Here is a 22333-nt window from a genome sequence, read left to right on the forward strand (position 1 = left end):
AATCAATCTACAACTAAGTAGTGGGCACTGCTGGGATTGCAAGGAAGCCCAGGGAAGAAGATCATGGCAATTGGACCCAGATGAGTCCCAAGCTTTTAGGATGGCGAGTGATCAGCCACCCTGGAGAGAGTGTAGGGGGTGGGGTGGGGTGGGGAGGGGGGCAGCTTTTGGAGACCAGGCACAAAGGAGGGAGTACAGTCTTAGGGGAGTAGCTTCCGATATGCACAGGGCACCCTCCAAAATATATGCCACCCCTTCCCAGCTTTTCATCAACCAGGATGAAAAAATGGCTTGTCCTGTCTTCACACTAAGGATACTCTCACTCCTGTTGTGTGGCAGTACCACCATGTTGAATGGAATAGATTCAGAACAGATGTAGCAACTGGTAACTGGACATCTATGAAACTCTGTGGGCCATCAGTGGCAGCAGAATTGTATTTCACCCAGTTGTAACCTCATGGCCTGCAATACCTTTCACTCTATCAAGGACCAACCTTGATTAAATGAGAAGTGGAGAAGAATATGCCAAGAACAGCATAGGCATACCTAAAAATGAAGCACTAGCCTGGTGAAACTACAACCAGCAGAAGCAGCATGCTGTAGAGAGAGTTAAGCAATTCCACAACCAACCGATCAGATCAATGTTCTGCAGTGCTGCCACATATCCAGCTGTGAGTTGTGGTGGACAATTGAACAGCTAACTGAAGGAGAAGTCTCCAAAAATACATCTATCCTCAATGATGAGGGGAGCCTACTTCTGTTCCTACGTCTTATGATCTTATCATTGAAAAAGTCAAGGCTGAAGCAACAATCTTAAACCAGAAGTGCTCAGTTGATGACCCATCTTAGCCTCCTCCTAAGGTTCCCAAAATCACAGATGTCAATCTTGAACCAAATTGATTTACTCCACGAACATCGAGAAACAGCTTACTGCATTGGCTATAGAAAAGACTGTGGGCCCTGTCACTAGTTGTAGTGACAGAACTATCTGTGCATCCTAGCCAAATTGTTCCAGTACAGTTATAACAGCAGCATTTATTCAGCAATGTGGAAATGTATATTCAGGAATGTCCAGCCACAAAAGCAGGACAAATATAATTTGACCAATTACTGCTCCATCAATCTACTCTCAATGGTCAGCAGAGAGAGAAGATGTCATTGACAGTGCTGTCAAGCCATATTTATTGACCGGTAACTTACTGAGCGATGTTCAGTTTGTGTTCTGCCAGGACCCCTCAGCTCCTGTCATCATTACAGCTTTGGTACGAACATGGATAAAATAATTGAATGTCAGAGTGACTGCCCTTGACATCAAGGTAGCATTTAACCAAATTTAGCATCAAGGAACCCTCGTAAGATTGAAGTAAATAGGATTCAGGAGAAAGATTCCACCAGCTGGAGTCATATCTAGCACGAAGGAAGATGGTTGTGATGACTGAAGACTAATTATCTCAGTCCCTGGAAATCTCTGCAGGAGTTCCTCAGAGTAGTCCTAGGCCCTAACATCTTCAGCTGCTTCATCGATGACCTTCCCTCCACCATGAGGTCAGAGTGGGGATGTTCACTGATGCTCCAAAGGTCTTCAGGCCCATTCGAAACTCTTCAAATAATGAGGTCGCCCAAGCTCATTTGCAACAAGACCTGGGAAACATTCAGACTTGGGCTACTAAATGGGAAATAACATTCATGCCACACAAGTGCAAGGCAATGCCGAGCTCCAACAAAAGTGAATCTAACCATCTTTCCTTGATATTCAGTGGCATTCAAAATCTCTCGCCATCAACATTTTCATGGTTACCCTTGATCAGAAACTTAACTGGTATAGCCACATAAATACTCAGGCTGCAAGAGCAGGTCAGTGCATTCTGCAACAAGTAACTCACCTCATGACTCCCCAAATTCTGTCCCCCCATGTACGAGACACAAGTGAGGAATACTCTCCACTTGTCTGAATGAGTGCAACTCCAGTAGCACTCAAGAGGCTCAACACCATCCAAGACAAAGCAGCCTGCTTGATCGGCACTCCATCCACAACATAAACAGCAGCTCTCGGCAGAGCACGAACATGAATAATGCTGTAGCATTGCGGTGCTACTGAAGGGTTCCTCAGCAGTTTACCTCAAGAGAAAATGCAATAGGTTGTTATGTTTTATAGATAACTTTTTTAATTGAATCGTTTAAATTCTATAATTCTGTTGCCACAAACCTACTAAACAAGCACTCAAATATCATTTCAGAGTATATCTGTAATGATTATTGAATCATGATCACTTTGTAAGTAATCAACTTACAATTTAAATTTTTTATATTTAATTAAAAATTAAAAAATCCTCATTTGAATTGTGCATTCTTTTTTCTTCATTTGTCTTTTGAAGCTTGTATCCCATATCTGTTTGTTCATTGTTTACTACTTCCCACTTGTCCTAAAAAGGCATTAACTATGCTGTCAAGGGGTCCTTTAGGGTATTTTAGGGTGAACTGATTATTAATAACATTGGTGTTCATCAGATGGAAATAAAGAAACATAGCAATTGTTTTCTACTCCTGCAGTGTGTACGATCTTTAATAAACCCATTTAATATGATGTTAGCTGAAAACAAGCTTATGAATACATTTGTTGAAGAGGGAACCTACCTAAAGGGGCCCCTTGACGACAGCACATCCCTTGTGCAGCAGCATTCTCACAAGATTGAAGCTGGTTCTGCAGCAGAGTAAAGTAACCGAGACACTGAGAATGTTCTGAACCTTTCTGTGCTACATGTCAGACACTCTGGAGATGCCTGAACCCACATGCTACATTAGCATTGTCAGGACACTTCGCAGTTGAATGAGAGCCTTTCCTATTGCTCTGCGTTTAGAAAAATGCAAGGTTTGGAGACCACAGACTTCAAGCAGATGATCACAATGCCAGAACAGTAATGACAACTGTTGGTGAACTGGATTGGAAAAAAAGGATCAAGGACGGTAGGGAAGAGGTTCTTAGATGACATTCAGATTTGGAGCATTCCTCTTCACCTTTCTTTGTGTCACTACTGACATCCTTCTGTTCTTTGTTATTTACTTTAATGACAAATTGCACAGGTTGTATGGATTAAGAAGATCAACAGCTTAGTTGTTTTGAACCATAGAAGCACACATTGCTTTAATAAAAATCTATTTTAGAAATATAATGCATTGTTGAAAAACATCAGAATGTGTGAACAATCGCAAAAATGCTTATGGTGACAGAAAAACATCAACCTGAGACTTGGAGTAGTAAGGGCTCCGTGCGTTGCTGTAGATGTGAATGACTGAATCCATTGTCTTTTAACTATTAGTGCAAAGTTTATTTAGTAGCAGTGCAATATTGTGAATATCAACATGATCATCACCCTAGAAGGAGTACTTAATGAAGAAGTATCTGGTTTCTGTCAATTTCAAAATGAATGTATGCTGCAAGGGAGCTGAAAGGTTTGCGGAAAGAATACGAAGAAAAAGAAAGTAAAACTATACACCTTCCTTTAATAATAATTAAGAGTCTTCTGCAGATCTGCCTCTGCCTTCTTACATTGTAGGAATTTTACATAATGCTGGAAGATGGCGTATATTTTCTGTCAGAGTGCTTCTACCTGCTTTTCACTTTGCACTTGATCCTAAGTACTGTTTTAATTATCCTCATGCACTAGAAACAGGAGTTTACCCAATTAATTCAAGTTAAGCTTAAAAAATTGTCATAAACGGAACAATGACTGCACTGATATTTCAAGCTGCAGTGTGATTTTAAACTGATTTACATGAACAATCCAATGACTGAAGATGTACAAAAATGGCCCGACATATATTGTGGTCAAGATTAACAGAGAGGATCTGTTAGATTGCTGCCAGAAGTTGATTGTGTATTAAGGTATCGGCGCAACTCAATTTTAAGGATTTGACTAATCCCTGCAAACGAAGATCCATGGAAATGATGCATGTGAACAATTTCCCCTTCAGGAGGCATTCATGGATATGGTAAGTTGTACCAGAAAAGTTCAGTAGCCAGAAGTACTGATATAATTTGCTGAAAATGTGCTTGTCATTATTCGTACGCTGCATGTTCCCCATTTGGAAGGATATGTGAAATTCTAATATGTTAATCGTTGTTAGCACAGCTAATAAGAGATACAGTGAAATAAATGTTAAAATTCAGTAGTTGCGAGCTTCCAGGACACTCATGGGCGTGTGTAAAGGTGCTTTATGCTATCTTAACCCTCAGTATTTTCTTTCGGAAACTGAATGAGACAAGGTATTTATTTGTCTAATGACTAGCATAAAACACATTTCTGTTACTATAACTGCAGAGCCATGCATGCACTGTCCCTTAATCCTTACTACTGTGCAATACATTTATAATTTTAATTCATCAGTTAAACTTCTTGCTGATTTTAATAAAAGGGAAGATCAGCAAGAGATAAAAGGTCCTTCAGATCTAGTTGTTTTGAAGCATCATGCGAGGCAGTCCAGGCTCTTGAAAAATCCCTTCACTCCTTAATGGTTAGTACAGAATGAGGACGATTCTCTGCAGAAATGTAATAGAATTTTTAAAAATGTTTTCATATATCTTGTAATTACAATAATAGATCTTGTATTTACCTAAATTTCAGAATGCAACAAAAGTAATGTATTGGTAGTATTAGTTTTAATCTTTAATGCTCTTTTTTACAATTCAGTAAATATTCTTATGGGTCTACATATTTTTACATTAGGTCTGTGCACTATGTAATCAATAAATTAAATTTGACACATTTGAAATGTGGAGCAATGCAAAATATGTAGTCACTTAAGGCAGAGAGGGTAGTGCTCTCTGACGGTACGAGGAAACAGGAACTAGTCAGATCTTGACCTGAGTAGTTCAGAAACCAGTTTGTAACCCATGCATCACCTTTCATCAATGATCTACTTGTTAAATTACTTGTTGATTTTCACATACTCTATTTAAACTAACCACATTATAAACTCCAAGGGCAGAATTTTCCCATTTTTTTCTGGGTCAGGCTCTGACTCAAGACCGCCGTGTAGTTTTCCAGCTGTAGAGCCGAGTTTTTATGCCAGATTTTCAGGCACTATGAGGGGAAAGAAATGAGTGGCCGTGGTTTATACCAGTCTGGCAGGTGGGGCCTCACAAGCATCGGGGGCTCCCCCCTCCACCACCATGCAGCACAAGCCAGGGGCTTTCCACCCCCTCTTCACCCCACCCACAAACCAACTTTGTGGCACCACCCAAACCGCTAAACCCTCCAAGCACCAAAGTCCTGGGGGGCAATCTCGTCGCTCCCCATCACTGCAGTCTCAGAAGCAATCTCCATCCTCATATGCATCAGCTCTCCCCCACACATAAGCGGCACCCCTCCCATGGGGTTGCCCAGAGGGCCCACCCTGGCATTGCCCCTGGCAGAGGTTGACCTGGCAGTGCCAAGTTGGCATTTAAATAGCTGTTAACCTTGCTGAGACCACGTTGGCGAGTTATGAACATTTAGTAAGGGGGGGATCATGTGGCGGGGGCTCGTTAATTATATGTAAATGTAAAATCGGGAAATGCAATCTCACTGGCGAGAATTGTATTTCCTGGCTCTTGTGATATTTTGCGCCCGGGTCGCCATTCTCGCGAACAGCCATGATGGGCCAAAATCATCCTCTCCATGTGTATTTGGCACATTAGTAACAACATATAACTAATATCTTGGAGGAAAAACAACATGGGGAAATAATCAAAAAGTGTTGTGTCACCAGTACTGCCTTTCCAAATTGAACTGATTTAAATAGCAATTATAATTTTAAAACTCTTGTTTCCTTTTTTATTCCAGCCACTTTGTTGGCATATTCTTGTGTGCATGAGCTTGTTGAGCAGGGAGCTGAATTAAGTTTCTAATTGTTAGCCGAATCCTTCAGTAAAGTTGTTGCTTCAACTGTAGATTAATTTGGCTTGATCATTTGTTGAGCTCAGTGACTCAATCCACCCAGATTATCCAATAATGTTAGAATCACCAACATTTTCTGAGCAGCAAAAAATTATGTTAAAGTTAAATACGTTTATTATAAAAGATATTAAGGAGCTTGACAGTGCTTTCTCAATATGAAATCAGACCAGAAATGTACTGAGCTAACCTAGCTCAGATGGATTCTAAATCATCTGAAGTGCATTTATTTACCCGTAGTCACCAGTCACGGTAATGTTGCCTCGAGAGGAGAGTACATTATCTGTCTAATAAGCGAATGTGTATTCTTTCAATGGATACTAAACTGAACGTATCATAGCTGGGCTTACATGTAATTCAGACCTTTGCTCATTGAGCTCTTAATGATTGTATTCATGGATTATTTCAAAATAATCATGAATGACAATTTTCCATTTTCTACCTTTGACTGAAATAATTGACTGCTATTTTCATTCATAAACTTCAATCAGACTATTATTCCCTTGAATAATAGGGAAATTTGAGGACAGAAAGGGAGAAAAGTAGAGAAGGTATTCTACAGCAATACATGTCTTGTGCAGAGGACAGCGTTTGAAGAATATGGACGGAGCCTTATCATATTTTTTCAAAGTGTCAGGCTCAGATTGAAAACCGCCAGCTAGTTCTACAGCGCACAGACCAGTTCAATTTGATCTTGAGCCTCTGAGTAAAAAAAAAATCAGGTGGGTGAGATTTACACCATCACTCTGGTGGGACGGGGCCTGATTGGCAAGGCTAACTCCACAGAGATCGGGGTGCCATCTTTAAAGGGCACCCTGGTTAGAACTGAAGGTCAACCCCCCCCCTCCCTTGGAGGTGTTGCTGGCGTTCCCCTCCTCCCATCCCTGTAGAACCTTCGGCCGCTTTTCCCCCTCGCGCGCTCCAGTGGGAAATATCGTCAGCATTCCACCCTCTTCACTGCTCACAACCCGCTGCACCCTTCACTGCCCACTCACCATTGCCTCCCACTCCCCCAGTGCATTTAAGTTCCCCCTTCACTGTCAGCTGCCCGCCGCGTGCCTGGAGGTTCCTCCCTTAATGGCCTTGGTGCTCTCCCCCCACCACACAAAACGGGAAGCCCCTCCCATGTGGCTCGCAGAGGGTCTGTCCCTGGTACTTTCTCTGGCACTGCCCCTTGGCACAGGGTCAGCACTGCCAGGTTGGCAACTTGGCAGTGCCAAGGGGCAGTGCCAGGGTACTGCCTGAGCATACCCCTCTTCCCCCTGGGGATATACTTATCTGCGTGCCCCCGGGAGCAACCCCGTGATTGATTCACGTCTTCAAGTTAACCTCGGCGATGTGACATCATGTTGGGTAATTACATTGAAATGTATTCAAAGAATTAAAATGATGTCCTTGCCCTTTGTGGCTGTGAACCTCGTGACGTCACCAGTAAGGGGCGTGAAACGTGATCTTCTCTGGAGAGAATCACATTTCCCGATTCTCTCCTGATTTTCCGCCCACGTTGGTGATCCCCCGGACCACCCCCATTATTTTTTAAATATGTGATATTTGAATATTATGGCGAGTGGTTTCGTTGTGCATAATATTGTCTCCTCCAACACAAAAGGAATGTCAGAATGTGCGCTGCAGGAAGTTCTGTATGGCGCAATGAGAGCGGTGGAATGCTGGTGTTGGAAGAGTTCTACTGTTGTCTTAGTTTGATTTAACTGCCAAATGCTTCTTGCATCGGTTCAATAAGTACTGATGTCACTGCTGCAGAGTGCAAGCCAGTCTAGGATGAATTCAGAGCCAGCTGCCAAAGGTGAAAGGGCCCTGTGCCAAACCACTGCACCATTCAGTAAGAATTTTGATCAGTTGTTTGAATTTGAACTCAGAGGTCTGCTAGATCCACGGACACAGCTGTTCCCCAGGCAGGTGCCATGCCTCTGGACACATTCGTCCCTCAGCTGCTGGAGATGCAAAGGCAGAGCCAGGTATACCAGTTGTCAGTGACACTCGTGCGACTCAAGGCTGAATGGAGAAGTCCCAGAGCTTTCTAATGCAGGAGATGTTGCCTGTGATGCATGGCACCCAGGCCAACACTGCAAGGGTGGCGACCACATTGGAAAGCCTGGGGCAACAGGCTCAGACCATGACGGGAGAGCTCTGAAGCATGGCTCAGTGCCTGCGGACCATGACAGCTGGAGTTCAATACCATGGTACAGACAATGGCGGACCTCCAGGATTGATTGTCCCAGATGAGGGTGAGGCTTCTGGTGCTCATTTCAGCTACCCCTCAGTCCCATAGAGTAACCCCGGGCACCAGGAGGGAGGAGAACCTGCTGGAGCACCTCCTGGGGCCATTCATCCAGGAGACTCTGGGAGTGACCAACCAATCTGAATCCTTCTTTCCTTATATTGCTGCAACTCAGAAGTAGCGGGCAAAGTGATGCGGCAATACCAGTGCCAGCTTACCCTCTAGAGGACGCCCGCCAAGCATCTCAGGCAACAGGTCATGGAAGGCAGCAGGCCATCTCCACTTCTTATGTGCATCCGGGGAATACACCTCGACATAGTGGGAGGAATTGTTGAGGCACAGCATGGGCACGGGAGGTATCATTTTATTAAATTCTATTAGTCTTCACAATCATAAGGCCTCAATTTTGTTACCCCTCCTCCCTGTGACACAGCGCTTTTTCCCATCTGAACGAAGATCGTTTCACACGTCCTGAATGTCAGGCAGAGGGTGAAGCATCTCATAGCGAATGTTTCATTAATTGTGAAAGTATTCAGGCATGAATCAGTGAACTCTGGACTTGCACCCATAATCCCCCTCCCGCGCTCAGGGACAAAAAAATGTAGGGCCAAACCTCACTCTCTCATGTACCGGGGAGTCAGCGTGCTGGCTTTAGACAGGCAGGAGTCAGACTTAAGCAATAATTGAGGAGCATCACACACCATTCTTCAATGCGAGTTGTCATCACCCTCCTGCGTTGACTCGTCATTAGGCACTTAAAGGTTCCCAAGCTCTGATGATTGAGGTTTCTACCACCCTCATCATATTGCCATGGGGGGAATGGGTGGATGGGTCTTGAGCTGTTGGACAACATGCTGGGCCTACTGCATGAAGCGGGAAGCAATGAGGCTATCCATAGCCCTCATCTCCATGCAAACCCTTTCCCCACCTGGCCTCCATTATTCGGCTCCTCATCAACCTCTTTCTCTACTCCCTCCAGGACTTCTTCCTCATCAGAAGAAACTTGCTACTCCTCCAGGTCTTCATGAGTAAGGTTGTCATCCCGCTGCTGTGCCAAGTTATGTAGGGCACAGCAGACCACCATGAAGCAAGAGACCTGCTGGCGACTGTACTGAAAGACCCCACCGAATCTGTCTTGGCAGCAGAAGCGCATTTTGAGGAGGCCGAAGCACCTCTCTATCACTGACCGGGTGGCACTGTGAGGCACCTGGGCAGGACTGGAATTGATGTCCTAGGGCAGCTATTTGCTGGAGCGGTTGGGGAGTGTTTAAACTAATGTGGCAGGGGGATGGGAACTGATGCAGGAAGTCGGAAGGTAGTAAAACAGGGACAGCAACAAAAGGCAGTAAGGGGGAAAGTGTAAGGCAGAGAAGCCATAGTCAAAAATCAAAAAGGGGGACAGTACAAGGTACAGTGACTGAGGGAAGCTCAGTGAATAGCCCAGTAATGCTAAAAGGAATAAAACGGGAAGTAAAAACATAAATGGAAAGCGACGCGGCAGGTTGTTACATGAAGATATGAGTTCAACGACAAGGAAAATTAGGAGAAAGTTTAAGAGGAAAAATAACTTAAGAGAGGTTATTGATCAAGGTGTTAAGATTCAAAACAGAGGTATAAAAGCCAACATAAGTGTATTTTACCTGAATGCTCGTAGTATTCGGAATAAGGTAAATGAGTTGGCGGCGCAAATCATCGTGAATGACTATGATTTAGTGGCCATTACTGAAACATGGTTAAAGGATGGTCACGACTGGGAGTTAAATATCTAAGGGTATCAAACTATTCGCAAGGACAGAGTGGATGGTAAGGGAGGTGGTGTAGCTCTGTTATATAAGGATGACATCCGGGCAAGTAAGAGATGACATCGGTGCTATGGAGGAAAAAGTTGAATCCATTTGGGTGGAAATCCGGAATAGTAAGGCGAAAAAGTCACTGATAGGAGTAGTCTATAGGCCACCAAATAGTAACATTATGGTGGGGCAGGCTATAAACAAAGAAATAACCGATGCATGTAGAAATGGTACAGCAGTTATCATGGGGGATTTTAATCTACATGTCGATTGGTTTAACCAGGTCGGTCAAGGCAGCCTTGAGGAGGAGTTTATAGAATGTATCCGGGATAGTTTCCTAGAACAGTATGTAATGGAACCTACGAGGGAACAAACGGTCCTAGATCTGGTCCTGTGTAATGAGACAGGATTGACTAATGATCTCATAGTTAGGGATCCTCTCTGAAGGAGCGATCACAAAATGTGGAATTTAAAAGCTTCCACTAGGGTGAGAAGGTAAAATCAAACACTAGTGTTTTGTGCTTAAACAAAGGACATTACAAAGGGATGAGAGAAGAGCTAGCTAAGGTAGACTGGGAGCAAAGACTTTATGGTGAAACAGTTAACAGTTGAGGAACAGTGGAGAACCATCCAAGCGATTTTTCACAGTGGTCAGCAAAGGTTTATACCAACAAAAAGGAAGGACGGTAGAAAGAGGGAAAATCGACCGTGGATATCTAAGGAAGTAAGGGAGAGTATCTAATTGAAGGAAAAAGCATACAAAGTGGCAAAGATTAGTGGGAGACTAGAGGACTGGGAAATCTTTAGGGGCAACAGAAAGCTACTAAAAAAGCTATAAAGAAGAGTAAGATAGATTATGAGAGTAAACTTGCTCAGAATATAAAATCAGATAGTAAAAGTTTTGACAAATTTATGAAATAAAAAAGAGTGGTTAAGGTAAATATTGGTCCTTCAGAGGATGAGAAGGGAGATTTAATAATGGGAGATGAGGAAATGGCTGAGGAACTGAACTGGATTTTTGGGTCGGTCTTCACAGTGGAAGACACAAATAACATGCCAGTGACTGATGGAAATGAGGCTATGACAGGTGAGGACCTTGAGATGATTGTTATCACTAAGGAGGTAGTGATGGGCAAGCTAATAGGGCTAAAGGTAGACAAGTCTCCTGGCCCTGATGGAATGCATCCCAGAGTGCTAAAAGAGATGGCTAGGGAAATTGCAAATGCCCTAGTGATAATTTACCAAAATTCACTACACTCTGGGGTGGTCCCGGCGGATTGGAAATTAGCAAACGTGACACCACTGTTTAAAAAAGGAGGTAGACAGAAAGCAGGTAATTATAGGCCAGTGAGGTTAACTTCGGTAGTATGGGAAGATGCTGGAATCTATCATCAAGGAAGAAAAGCGAGGCATCTGGATGAAATTGGCCCATTGGGCAGATTGAGCATGCGTTCATAAAGGGCAGGTCGTGCCTAACTAATTTAGTGGAATTTTTTGAGGACATTACCAGTGCGATAGATAACGGTGAGCGAATGGATGTGATATATCTGAATTTCCAGCAAGCTTTTGACAAGGTGCCACACAAAAGATTGCTGCATAAGATAAAGATGCATGGCATTAAGGGTAAAGTAGTAGCATGGATAGAGGATTGGTTAATTAATAGAAAGCAAAGAGTGGGGATTAATGGGTGTTTCTCTGGATGGCAATCAGTAGCTAGTGGTGTCTCTCAGGGATCAGTGTTGGGCCCACAATTGTTCACAATTTACAGAGATGATTTGGAGTTGGGGATCAAGTGCAATGTGTCCAAGTTTGCAGACGACACTAAGATGAGTGGTAAAGCAAAAAGTGCGGTGGATAACGGAAGTCTGCAGAGGGATTTGGATAGGTTAAGTGAATGGGCTAGGGTCTGGCAGATGGAATACAATGTTGACAAATGTGAGGTTATCCATTTTGGTAGGAATAATAGAAAAGGGATTATTATTTAAATGATAAAATATTAAAACATGCCGCTGTGCAGAGACCTGGGTGTGCTAGTGCATGAGTCGCAAAAAGTTGGTTTACAGGTGCAACAGGTGATTAAGAAGGCAAATGGAGTTTTGTCCTTCATTGCTCGAGGGATGGAGTTCAAGACTAGGGAGGTTATGCTGCAATTGTATGAGGTGTTAGTGAGGCCACTCCTGCAGTTTTGGTCTCCTTACCTGAGAAAGGACGTACTGGTGCTGGAGGGTGTGCAGAGGGGATTCACTAGGTTAATCCCAGAGCTGAAGGGGTTGGATTATGTGGAGAGGTTGAGTCGACTGGGACCGTACTTGTTGGAATTTAGAAGGATGCGGTGGGATCTTATAGAAACATATAAAATTTACGAAGGGAATAGATAGGATAGATGCAGGCAGGTTGTTTCCACTGGTGGGTGAAGGCAGAACTAGGGGACAAAGCCTCAAAATAAGGGGAAGCAGATTTAGGACTGAGTTCAGGAGGAGCTTCTTCACCCAAATGGTTGTGAATCTATAGAATTCCTTACCCAGTGAAGTAGTTGAGGCTCCTTCATTAAATGTTTTTAAGATAAAGATAGATAGTTTTTTGAAGAATAAAGGGATTAAGGGTTATGGTATTTGGGCTGGAAAGTGGAGCTGAGTCCACAAAAGATCAGCCATGATCTCATTTAATGGCGGAGCAGGCTCGAGGGGCCAGATGGCCTACTCCTGCTCCTAGTTCTTATGTGAGAGCCTCCTTGTAAAGGACCGCTGCATCGGTCTCAGGCCTCTGCATTGCTGTCATCAACCAAGACCTCAGGGGATATCCCCTGTTCCCTACTAGCCATCCCTCCATCCTGGGGTGATCTTGAAAATTCCAGGAATTTGCAATTTCCCGAGGATGCAGTTGTCATACACATTCCTTGGAAAACGGGCACACATATGCATGAACATCATCTGGTGGTCACACACCAGCTGGACATTGAGTGGGTGGAACTCCTTCTTGTTGAAGAGGATTCCCTGATGCCACAGGACACGTAGAGGAACATGAGTGCAATCGATCACCCCTGCAACTGTGGCAGATCAGCTATGATGTTGCATCCTATAGCCTTCACATTGTACTGGCCCAGGTCAAAATGAATAAAGTCCAAGGCCCTTGCATGGAGTGCACCTATGGGCAGATGCTTGCGAAATGGCACAGAGGTCAGACGTTGAACCATGGAATGACCCCGTCGCATAAACATTGAAGGCTGCCATGATCTTCATGGCCACAGGGAGAGGGTGTCCTCCGCCTCCACTTGCTGCCAAGTTGGAAAGAATGTGACACAGGTACCGCGCAGTTTTCCTGGTGAGACGGAGTCTCCTACGGCACATGCTGTCCGACAGCTGCATGAAGGACGCTCAAGTCCTGTCTTCCCTCAGTTTCCTTCTGTGCCTTTGTGCTTTGTGTTTGGCTGGTGTGGCCTCCGGCCCCTGAGCCTGCCTTGCGGCCCTCTGGCCTCCTGGCACTGGGTCTTCCCTGGGTGCAGCCGCACATTGCTGCTGGAGTCTGTATTCCTCCAGCGCTATGATAAGAAGAATAGTTAGCTCCACTGGCTCCATACTGATATGCCTCGGTCACTGTCTGGGACGAGAGAGAAAAAGAGGCAGTCAGGTTGGTGTCGCTTCCGTTTAACAACGGTACCTCCCCTTACCCTCGCAGACCTGGAAGCAACCAGTCCCACACCTTATCCGGCACCTAACACTCACTCACATCACAGGGACCATCCCATCTCCATTGCATAACTGTCTGCGGACTATGCCCTCGCCCAGTCAGAGTCGCCTTTGATCTCCCATCTGATTCTCCCCTCTCTTTTTCTCGATATCACTGAGGGTTCTGACAAGACGTTTCCATGATCGCCTAGCCCTCATTAGCTCCACTGGACGGTGATGTCTGCTTTGGGACTGATGTGTCCTCAATGGCAGATGCTGGGTTCAGGGTATAAGCCAATAAAGTCCCTCTGGGACCCGTGTGCCCAAGCATTTATCCTTGAACCCTGAGTTTTCAGCCCATTCTTTAACTTCAAACGATTTTAGAATTCAACCAAATTATCTAAATCAATAAAACTCTGGGTTCCTTAACTTTGAGAATATTTTGTTTATTAAACGGTCAACAGTAACAAAGATTTGAAAATCAACTAAGTAGCATTCCACATACCACACTAACGGTCAAACAACAAGGAAACGCCACCATTCCATATTGGTGAGACTGCAGGCGGCTGACATTGTTGAGGGTTAACTCTTGATGGCCAATTAGTTTGATGAACATGAGTCTCAGGAATGTTAGAGGGCACAATTGCTTTCCGCTTCAGGGTTAGGCAAAGCTAATAGGCACACTTCTCACTCAGGCTGCAAAATTCCAAGACCTCATTACTGTCAGTCTTTTACTCCTAAGTGTCCTGGATAGCCACTTCATATTTTTGCTCCCGCCCCGAGGTTGGCAAGTGCATTGGCATCTCCTTTGGGACCTCATCCAGCCAGCCCATTAAACCCACCTCCACCACTCTCATCACACCCTACCCCCCACCCCATGTCACCTACAGTCAGCAGATTCACATAGGCCTGCAAGAACATTTTTAACAACACAGGCTTCAGGACCGCCCACACCAGTCACAACCCCCATCCTGGTAACCCCCAACCCCCTGACCCCTCACCACACAGGCTACCCATAAGGCCCCCCCCCCTTTCTTTCTGGAGCTTGCCAGCGGGCTCTGTCCCATTAGACTCGCTGTTTCTAGATGGAGACAGTGGTGCTCAACTCCTTCCTCCCTCTCGGAGGTCACGTCACCTTTAAAAATCAGGAGTAATTTGCACCGCGTGATGTCACGCTTGGTGGGTGGGAAGATCCAAAGTGGTCTGAAAATGCAACATTATCCTCGCTAAGTATATTACAATGGATTAAAATCATGCAAATCAGTTTTGTGCCCTTCCTGGGCATGAACCTGATCTTGTCATCGATGAGGGCAAGGGAATATCACGTTCTGAAATCTCCCGGCGCAAATCCCGTTTTTGGCCTCTCGTAATATTTAGCGGCATGATAGGAATTGCTCCCACGATTAACAGACCCATTAAATCCCACCCAAGATTTTCTTTGTGCTCTGGTACTTGCCAAGTGCACTGGGCATTGTTGGGTTGTAGACAAGTTGATTATGCCACAGGAAAAATGTTATGATGGAAAAACAACTGATACCATCTAAACCCTATAGATAGACTTTATTAAGTGATTTAAAAAATATGCCTTATTGGGGCCAATAAGGAATATTCCTATACTTGTACTGTATATTTCTCCAGTTTTAAAAAGAGTGATTTTGATAGTGAAGTAAGATAGATGTGACATTACTAATTGATATAGGTATTGAAATGGTGTCCAGTAATGTTTGTTTTGTAGGTGTTATTTCAGTTTGTATATATGTAATATAGCATGATAGGGTTTGAGGAAGGTTGTAAATTTTGAGGTAATCTCTTTCAGCATTAATACTGTAATAAAATACCAGAAAATATATCTGGCAGCTGTTTAAACATTTCAGGCTTTAGCCTTCAGTATGCTGTTTTTTTAGTGTTACACTGCATATGTACTATAATTCACCTCCCAGATTCCAATTTAAGCTACGGCTACTTAAAACAACAAAAACAATCTATGAAATATGCAGTTATGCTTATTGGTGTATTTCTGTCTGGGCGTTAGGAAATTGCAAATCCAATTGAATTGCAATTGAATTGCGATTCAAAATAAACATTTAGACAGCTTGACATAGAGCCATATACAACTCAGCTGTCAGCACACTCATATTTGTATTCCCACAGTTCTACTGTACTTATAAATGACATCTACCTAGCGTCCAGCTCACATTTCCACGTGTTCCCATCTCCATCTTACTTTAATGCTTCCATTTAACAGGCAATAATGGGATTGGAAATGTAAAATCTGTCAGTGAGCTACATATTCAGTCATCTGACAAGCTTACCATTATGCCATTGGCAAGTGTTTTAATTTAACCAGCGGCCACAAATATCTCTGCTTTTGAAGACAGTAGAAATCTTTAAAACATGGGACGCAAGCCGCATTTGCTTTGTTATGAGACATGTTCTTAAATACTGTTTCTGTACAAACCAACAAAATATACTGTATGATTTATCCTTGAGGTCTTTTTTTAAGTCTGAGAAAGAGTATTATCTCAGTGTTTTAGACTGGCTTCTAATCATGTTGATCTAAATTTATTTGAAATAAATTAACCAGATATGGAGAGAATGCATTTATTAGCTCAAGGGTGTTTTAGACACAAGAAACTAGTCAATAGAGCAAAGTGGCCCTATTTTATGTCCCGCTTTGCAGAAAGTTTAAGTTTTTATACGTTTGCAATTTGCAGGCCAATTTTGGAAGAAAACCTCAACACATTGTACCTGCTTTCAGGGAATGTTGGGAAATATTGTATATGCAAAGAGGATGAAATAGCTAAAAGATTCTCATAGTGATGACAACCTGACCAGTGCAATCTTCAATACTCTCTGAATTTCTGTTTGGCAAAACGTGTTCTTTAACTCCCGTAGCGCATCATGGCAAGGCATAAGCTCCCTTTTCAGCCGGAATTTTCCGGCTGTTCTTGTTGGTGGGATCTTCAGGCCCTGCTGGGGGCGGGGGGGTTTAGGCGTGATGGGGGGGGTGGTGTAGTACGGAAAACCCCATTGACAGCCGCAGGATCTTCATCACCGTCGCGAAGCACGCTTTGAGGTGCATGGAAAATCCTGTCCTTCATTTCATACATTCAAATTGTAATTTTCATATGCCAACAAAGCAAAAAATGCAGTTTACCACTCTACTTACTATGTCATACATTTTACGATCTGAGGTCAATTTATAGAGAAGAGCCTCCATTTTTTAGCTCGTTTATTCTTCAGTTTCCTTTTCCATTTTTCGCTTTCTCTGTCGTTCCAGAGCAACACATTACTTATGAGTTTGAAGACATGAATTGAGGCCTCTATTAATGGCATGCGAATAATGTATTTATACTCCACAAGTGTAATATCAATGTCAAGTCAAGTAATTTCTCACTGATCCTAAACATTGACTACAAATCGGTTTTGAAACCTAAATGGCTCTTAAGTGAAATGAAAAGAAACTGCGTGCTCCAAGCAATCTGACTCCATTTTGTTATGATATGCTGATAGGTCCTAATATTGGATTAAGCTATGTTTATAGTATAACTGCAGTGCCATACAAAGGAGTTTTGCTTTCTCCTAGAATCCCTACAGCGCAGAAGGAGGTCATTCGGCCCATCGGGTCTGCAGTGGCCCTATGAAAGAGCACCCTTCCCGTAACTCCACCCAACCTTTTTCGACACTATGGGGCAATTTATCACGGCCAATCCACCTAACCTGCACATCTTTGAACTGTGGGAGGAAACCGGAGCACCGGTGGAAACCACGTAGACACGGGGAGGATATACATACTCCACACAGGCAGTCAACCAAGGCTGCAATTAAACCCGGGTCCCTGGCGCTGTGATGCAGCAGTGCTAACAACTGTGCCACTGTGCCCTCCCCCAGCATGAGCATTACCTGATCTGTAAATGCCTGATAGAAATCGAAGGACAGTCCAAAAATGACATGCAAGCCTGTTCTGTGTTCAGCCTCTGATTGACAGCTCCCCCTGAGTGAGATGGCTGAAGTTGGAATTGTCGAATGAACTTCTCGCCTGCTGCCCATCTGTTGTGTTTTGTTGCTGCAATGCTGCACTGTCATAATCTCTAGCCTAATTTTCAAAATTTTGTCAACCATTCTCTCAACTTCACTGTGTCAAATGGCAAAATAAACAAGTTCCTGAAATGGAAAAGTTACATGCAGAGACTTCTGATTTTGATTAATTTTAAAACTGAAATGTATTTAAAATAAAAGACGTGATTAAGTGGCCGCGTCACACCCAACTTGGTGTCAGGATGAGGCCATTGAAACTCGCGAGAGGCCTCTCATTCAATTTTCAACGCGCGATACACCTCGCAAGATTTAACGGAATCTCACGAGATGTCGCAACCGGGATCCCGCCCTCACTGGGTGTGATCCAGATCAGCATATGGCTCATTTAAATATGCGTTTGTGGGATTCTTCTGGCGCCCGGCACCTAACGGTCGCCTGGGAGACCTCGCCAGGACGCCGTTTAGTACTGGTCCACACAAACGTGGACCAGTCGTAATGGCACCGGAGGCGGGGGGGGGGGTTGTCTCCCAGGCCATCAGAGAACCCTGGGGGATGGACGGGGACAGGGCAAGATGGCACCCTGGCATTCCTTCTGGCACACAGACGCCTTAGCACTGCCGACTTGGCACCCTGACAGTGAAATTCGGGCACCATTGTAGTGCCACCCCACCAGGGTTCCCGAGTGGTACTTCTCGGTTGGAAGGGACACTGCCAAACTGGCAGTGCCAGGGTACCCAGGTGCCAGGTTGTCACTACCAGGGATCGGGCCCAGGGTGGTCTTATCAGGTGGAGGGGGGCGAGGGTGTGTTTCTGAGCCTCCCCAAGCTTGAGGGAAAAGGAAGGGGTTGAAAATCGGGAGGGGGGTGGTTTGTGGGGGGGGGTTTGGGGGGGGAGTCGGGCCTGTAATGAGGGGGTGGAAAGATCAGGTAAGCCTTCCAAAATAGCACCTGAACTGTGAGGAGCCTAAGTTCGCCAGCAGGAAATTACTCTTAAGTGTGGCCTTGGCGAGAAGAATCTCCCAAGGCCAGTAAGTATGACAAAGTGCCTTTGATTAACCGGGCATCTCTCGGCGCAGCAACCAAAACCATCTGCTGCGCCGGGGGGGGGGGGTGATCTAACGATTATGCTGTGCCCGAAAAGCAGCCCGCCATGGCACAGCGTGTCCGATAAAAGCACCTGGGCACTATGGCACTGCCAGCCTAGCACTGCTAAGGTGCCCAGGTCGCACTGCCAGGGTGGCAGGTTGGCATTGCCAATTTGCCAAACTGGCATTTTTTAATGCACTGGCAATCGGGCCAGGGTGCCCTGCCAGGATGTTGGAAGTGGGGGGGGGGGGGGGCGGTGCTGGAGACCCTCCCATAGTACGTTTGGACTTGGGGGGGGTCAGGAGTCACGTCGAGAGCCTCTCACTGTGCTGAGGAGTTACAGCGAGCAGAGCTCTCAGTGTCGAAAACATGGCTATGTGCGGCCTCAGCCATGCGTTCCCTGCTGAGGCCCCTTATTTAATGTGAGTGGTGTTATATAGCCATGCACTGGGAAGCAAGCGGCAAATCATTCGCTATGGGACTTTGTTCCCATTTAGTTGAATCGCGCCCAAAATTTAAAACTGAACAAGAAGATCAATGTGGAAAAGAAAATACTTTTATCTGAAACGACAGCACCCTTGACGTTTGTGTCATTTTATTTCTAAACTAATGGAATGAACTCAAAACTGAAATATGTAGCTTGATTCATTAAAAAGGGATCATTCATTGGGTCACAGTGGTCAACAGCACAGAAAAGGCCCTTCAGCACATCACGTCTGCACCAGTCAAAAACAACCACCTAAGCATTCTAATCCCATTTTCCAGAACTTGGCCCAGAGCCAAGCTTCGGTTGGAATGATGTTTGTAATAACTTCTTTATCAAAATACTTGTTAAGAGAAAAGTTACAACAGACAGCACTCAATAGTCTGCTCCCTAATAATGAAAGACAGCCTCTTAGTCATCCGTTGATTCCAGTTTTATTGAAAGAAGGTATACAGATGGAATTTGTTATGTGGAGGATTTGAAAAATAGCCTAATTGCATTTCAACATCTGAATTAACAGATTTTCGTCGGAATCCTCAGTCACCAAGTGACGATCTTCTGCCGACTTCTGTTGCTAGTTTTACAAGCAATACAGGCAGTCCTCGACTTTACGATGTTTGAGTTACAACGAACGGCACTTATTGCATTTATAAATTGACACCCTGTTGGACTTTACAAAGCCGGATTCTACTTGATGACTCCACGCCGGCAAATTGCTGGTCTTTATCGATTGTTATGTTCCTTCATGTTTCACCTTTAACAATCTCAGGAAGGACAAATTACTTCTCAGATACAGTATAGACGTGTTTTTGAAAGTGTAGCCCCTATTATATCATGGGAAATACAATAATGTAAGGCAATTATACTGAAGCAAGATCTCAAAAACCTTTCACTATTCAGTGAAAATAGTGTATCGCGCTGCGGTTCAGGAACCAACCCCCCATTTATAACAATATTTCTATGGGAAAACTGATTTCGACGTCCGATGTTTCGACTTACCACACAGTTTTCAGGAACCAGTTGTGTCCTAAGACCGAGGGCTGCCTGTGCTGTTGCTAAAATAAAAACGAATCTGCTGTCCACCTTTCCCCTTTTCCCTGTGATTACACAAATCCTCATGGAACAAAAGAGTGAAGGTGTTTTGATCACTCCAGAATGATTTCTTCTTGCCATGACCTTACTGAGATCTAACCCTATGATTTACTGATTTTTAAAAGCATAAATTTAGAGTACCCGTATCATTTTTTCCAATTAAGGGACAATTTTAGAGTGGCCAATCCACCTGTCATGCACATCTTTTGGGTTGTGCGGGTGAAACCCACACAAACACGGGGAGAATGTGCAAACTCCCCACGGACAGTGACCCAGGGCCGGGATCGAACCTGGGACCTCAGCGCTGTGAGGCAGCAGTGCTCACCACTGTGCCACCGTGCTGCCCATGATTTACTGATCTAATAGTCCTCAAAAGCCAATGGACGGAGGAATCTGCAAAAGCGGTGTAAGGAATGAGTCAGTGATATAAAAGAATAAAATTCGTACTACAGTAATTCTTACTCCTGGCATCCCTGTCCATTTTAGGAACTTGAGGTAAACAGCAGTGACAAAGTGGAACATAATGATGGCGAGATAGATTTTTCATACCGTACAGGCTGAAAATGTTTTCACTCAAAACAGAAAATGCTGGAAATATTCAGTGGGTTGGACAGTATCTGTGGACGGAGAAACCGAGTTAATGGGTTGGATTTTCATTCCCAAGGCAAGTAGTGTAAGGTTGGAAATTATCTGCCCCAAATGATACAATTTCTGGCGTGTATGATGGAGTCGGATCTGCTGCCCTCAGACGCACATCGTAGGTGGCCTCAGGGGCTGCCTAGTGCCATAGCCGGCTGTTTAAAAAGCCCACCTTGGTTCTCTGCAACTTTGCTCCTGTAGTTTTGTTAAACATAAGGGGTGGGATTCTGTAATCTTGAGGCTAAGTGTTGACGTCGTCGGAAACGACGTTGAATTTCTCGATGGCGTCAACACGGCCTCAGGATCAGCAATTCTGGCCCCTACAGGGGGCCAGCACAGCACTGGTGCAATCCACACAGCTCCAGCTGCTGATCCTGGTGTGAAATGGGCGCCGCGGGGTCCACGCATCCGCAGTGGCACCGGCGCCAACGTGTGCATGCGCAGTGGCACCGGCGCCAACGCATGCATGCACCGTGGCTCCCTTCTCCGTGCCGGCCCCGACACAACATGGCGCAGGGCTACAGGGGTCGGCGCGGAAGAAAGGAGGCCCCCAGCCCGAGACGGTGGGCCCCGATCGTGGGCCAGGCCACATCGGAGGACCCCCCCGGGGGTCAGACACCCCCCTCCCAACCCCCCCCCCCCACTCCCAACCTCCCCTCCCACCCCCCCCCCCCCCCCTCCCTCCACAGGCTGCCCCCGGACCCTTCCACACCGTGGTCCCGTCGGCTGAGAGCAGGTGTGAACAGCGCCGGCGGGACTTGGTTTTTTTATGACGGTCGCTTGGCCCATCCCCAGCCTAGAATCGCAGGGGGGCTAAGTAGAGCGGCCTCCGACTGGCGCCGCGCCAACCACGCCGGCGTCAATGGCGCCGATTCTCCGCTCTGCGGAGAATCGCATCCCAGTGTCGGGGCAGCGTGGCCCGATTTGCGCCGGCCGCGGGCATTCTCCGGCCCTGCCCCGGGCTGAGAGAATCCCGCCCAAGGTCTATACCCTCATCCCATCATCCTACAGCCCTCTTCACCCCCCTACCCCCAATGGCCTTTGATAGACCCCATGCCAACTTGTGATTCCCCACCCATCCTCATGGTGCTCCATTGCTTCCATGACAACTTATTGCTAATTCATGCTAACCCATGTTGCCGACACACCACCCTCTTCCCTTACACCCTTCATGCCAACGCACTCAGTATCCATCATCAACAGACCTCAGGACCATGCTGAGAAGAAATAAAATTCATTTTGAAATATAAGAGTTCACTCGAGAAAAAAACAGAATCATTCATTAAAGCCCATTCAATACATTTAAATCTCCCCAAGTACTTAATAACTTATAAAAACAAACATTTCTGTTCATACCCCACATCAAAG

The 22333-nt window shown here is 45.1% G+C and overlaps 1 protein-coding gene across 1 annotated transcript in view; it reads left to right on the forward strand.

Annotated features, from left to right (window-relative positions):
• The first annotated feature begins 2701 nt into the window (after positions 1–2701).
• Positions 2702–22333, forward strand: part of pde4d (phosphodiesterase 4D, cAMP-specific) — a 1019730-nt gene continuing 1000098 nt past the window's right edge. Inside the window, exon 1 of the mRNA XM_072496986.1 lies at positions 2702–3990. Coding sequence (XP_072353087.1) covers positions 3938–3990 — 53 coding nt within the window. The 5' untranslated portion in view covers positions 2702–3937. The remainder of the gene's footprint in view (positions 3991–22333) is intronic.

The sequence above is a fragment of the Scyliorhinus torazame genome, chromosome 3 (genome assembly GCF_047496885.1).
Source record: "Scyliorhinus torazame isolate Kashiwa2021f chromosome 3, sScyTor2.1, whole genome shotgun sequence".
NCBI classification, from domain to species: Eukaryota; Metazoa; Chordata; class Chondrichthyes; order Carcharhiniformes; family Scyliorhinidae; genus Scyliorhinus; species Scyliorhinus torazame.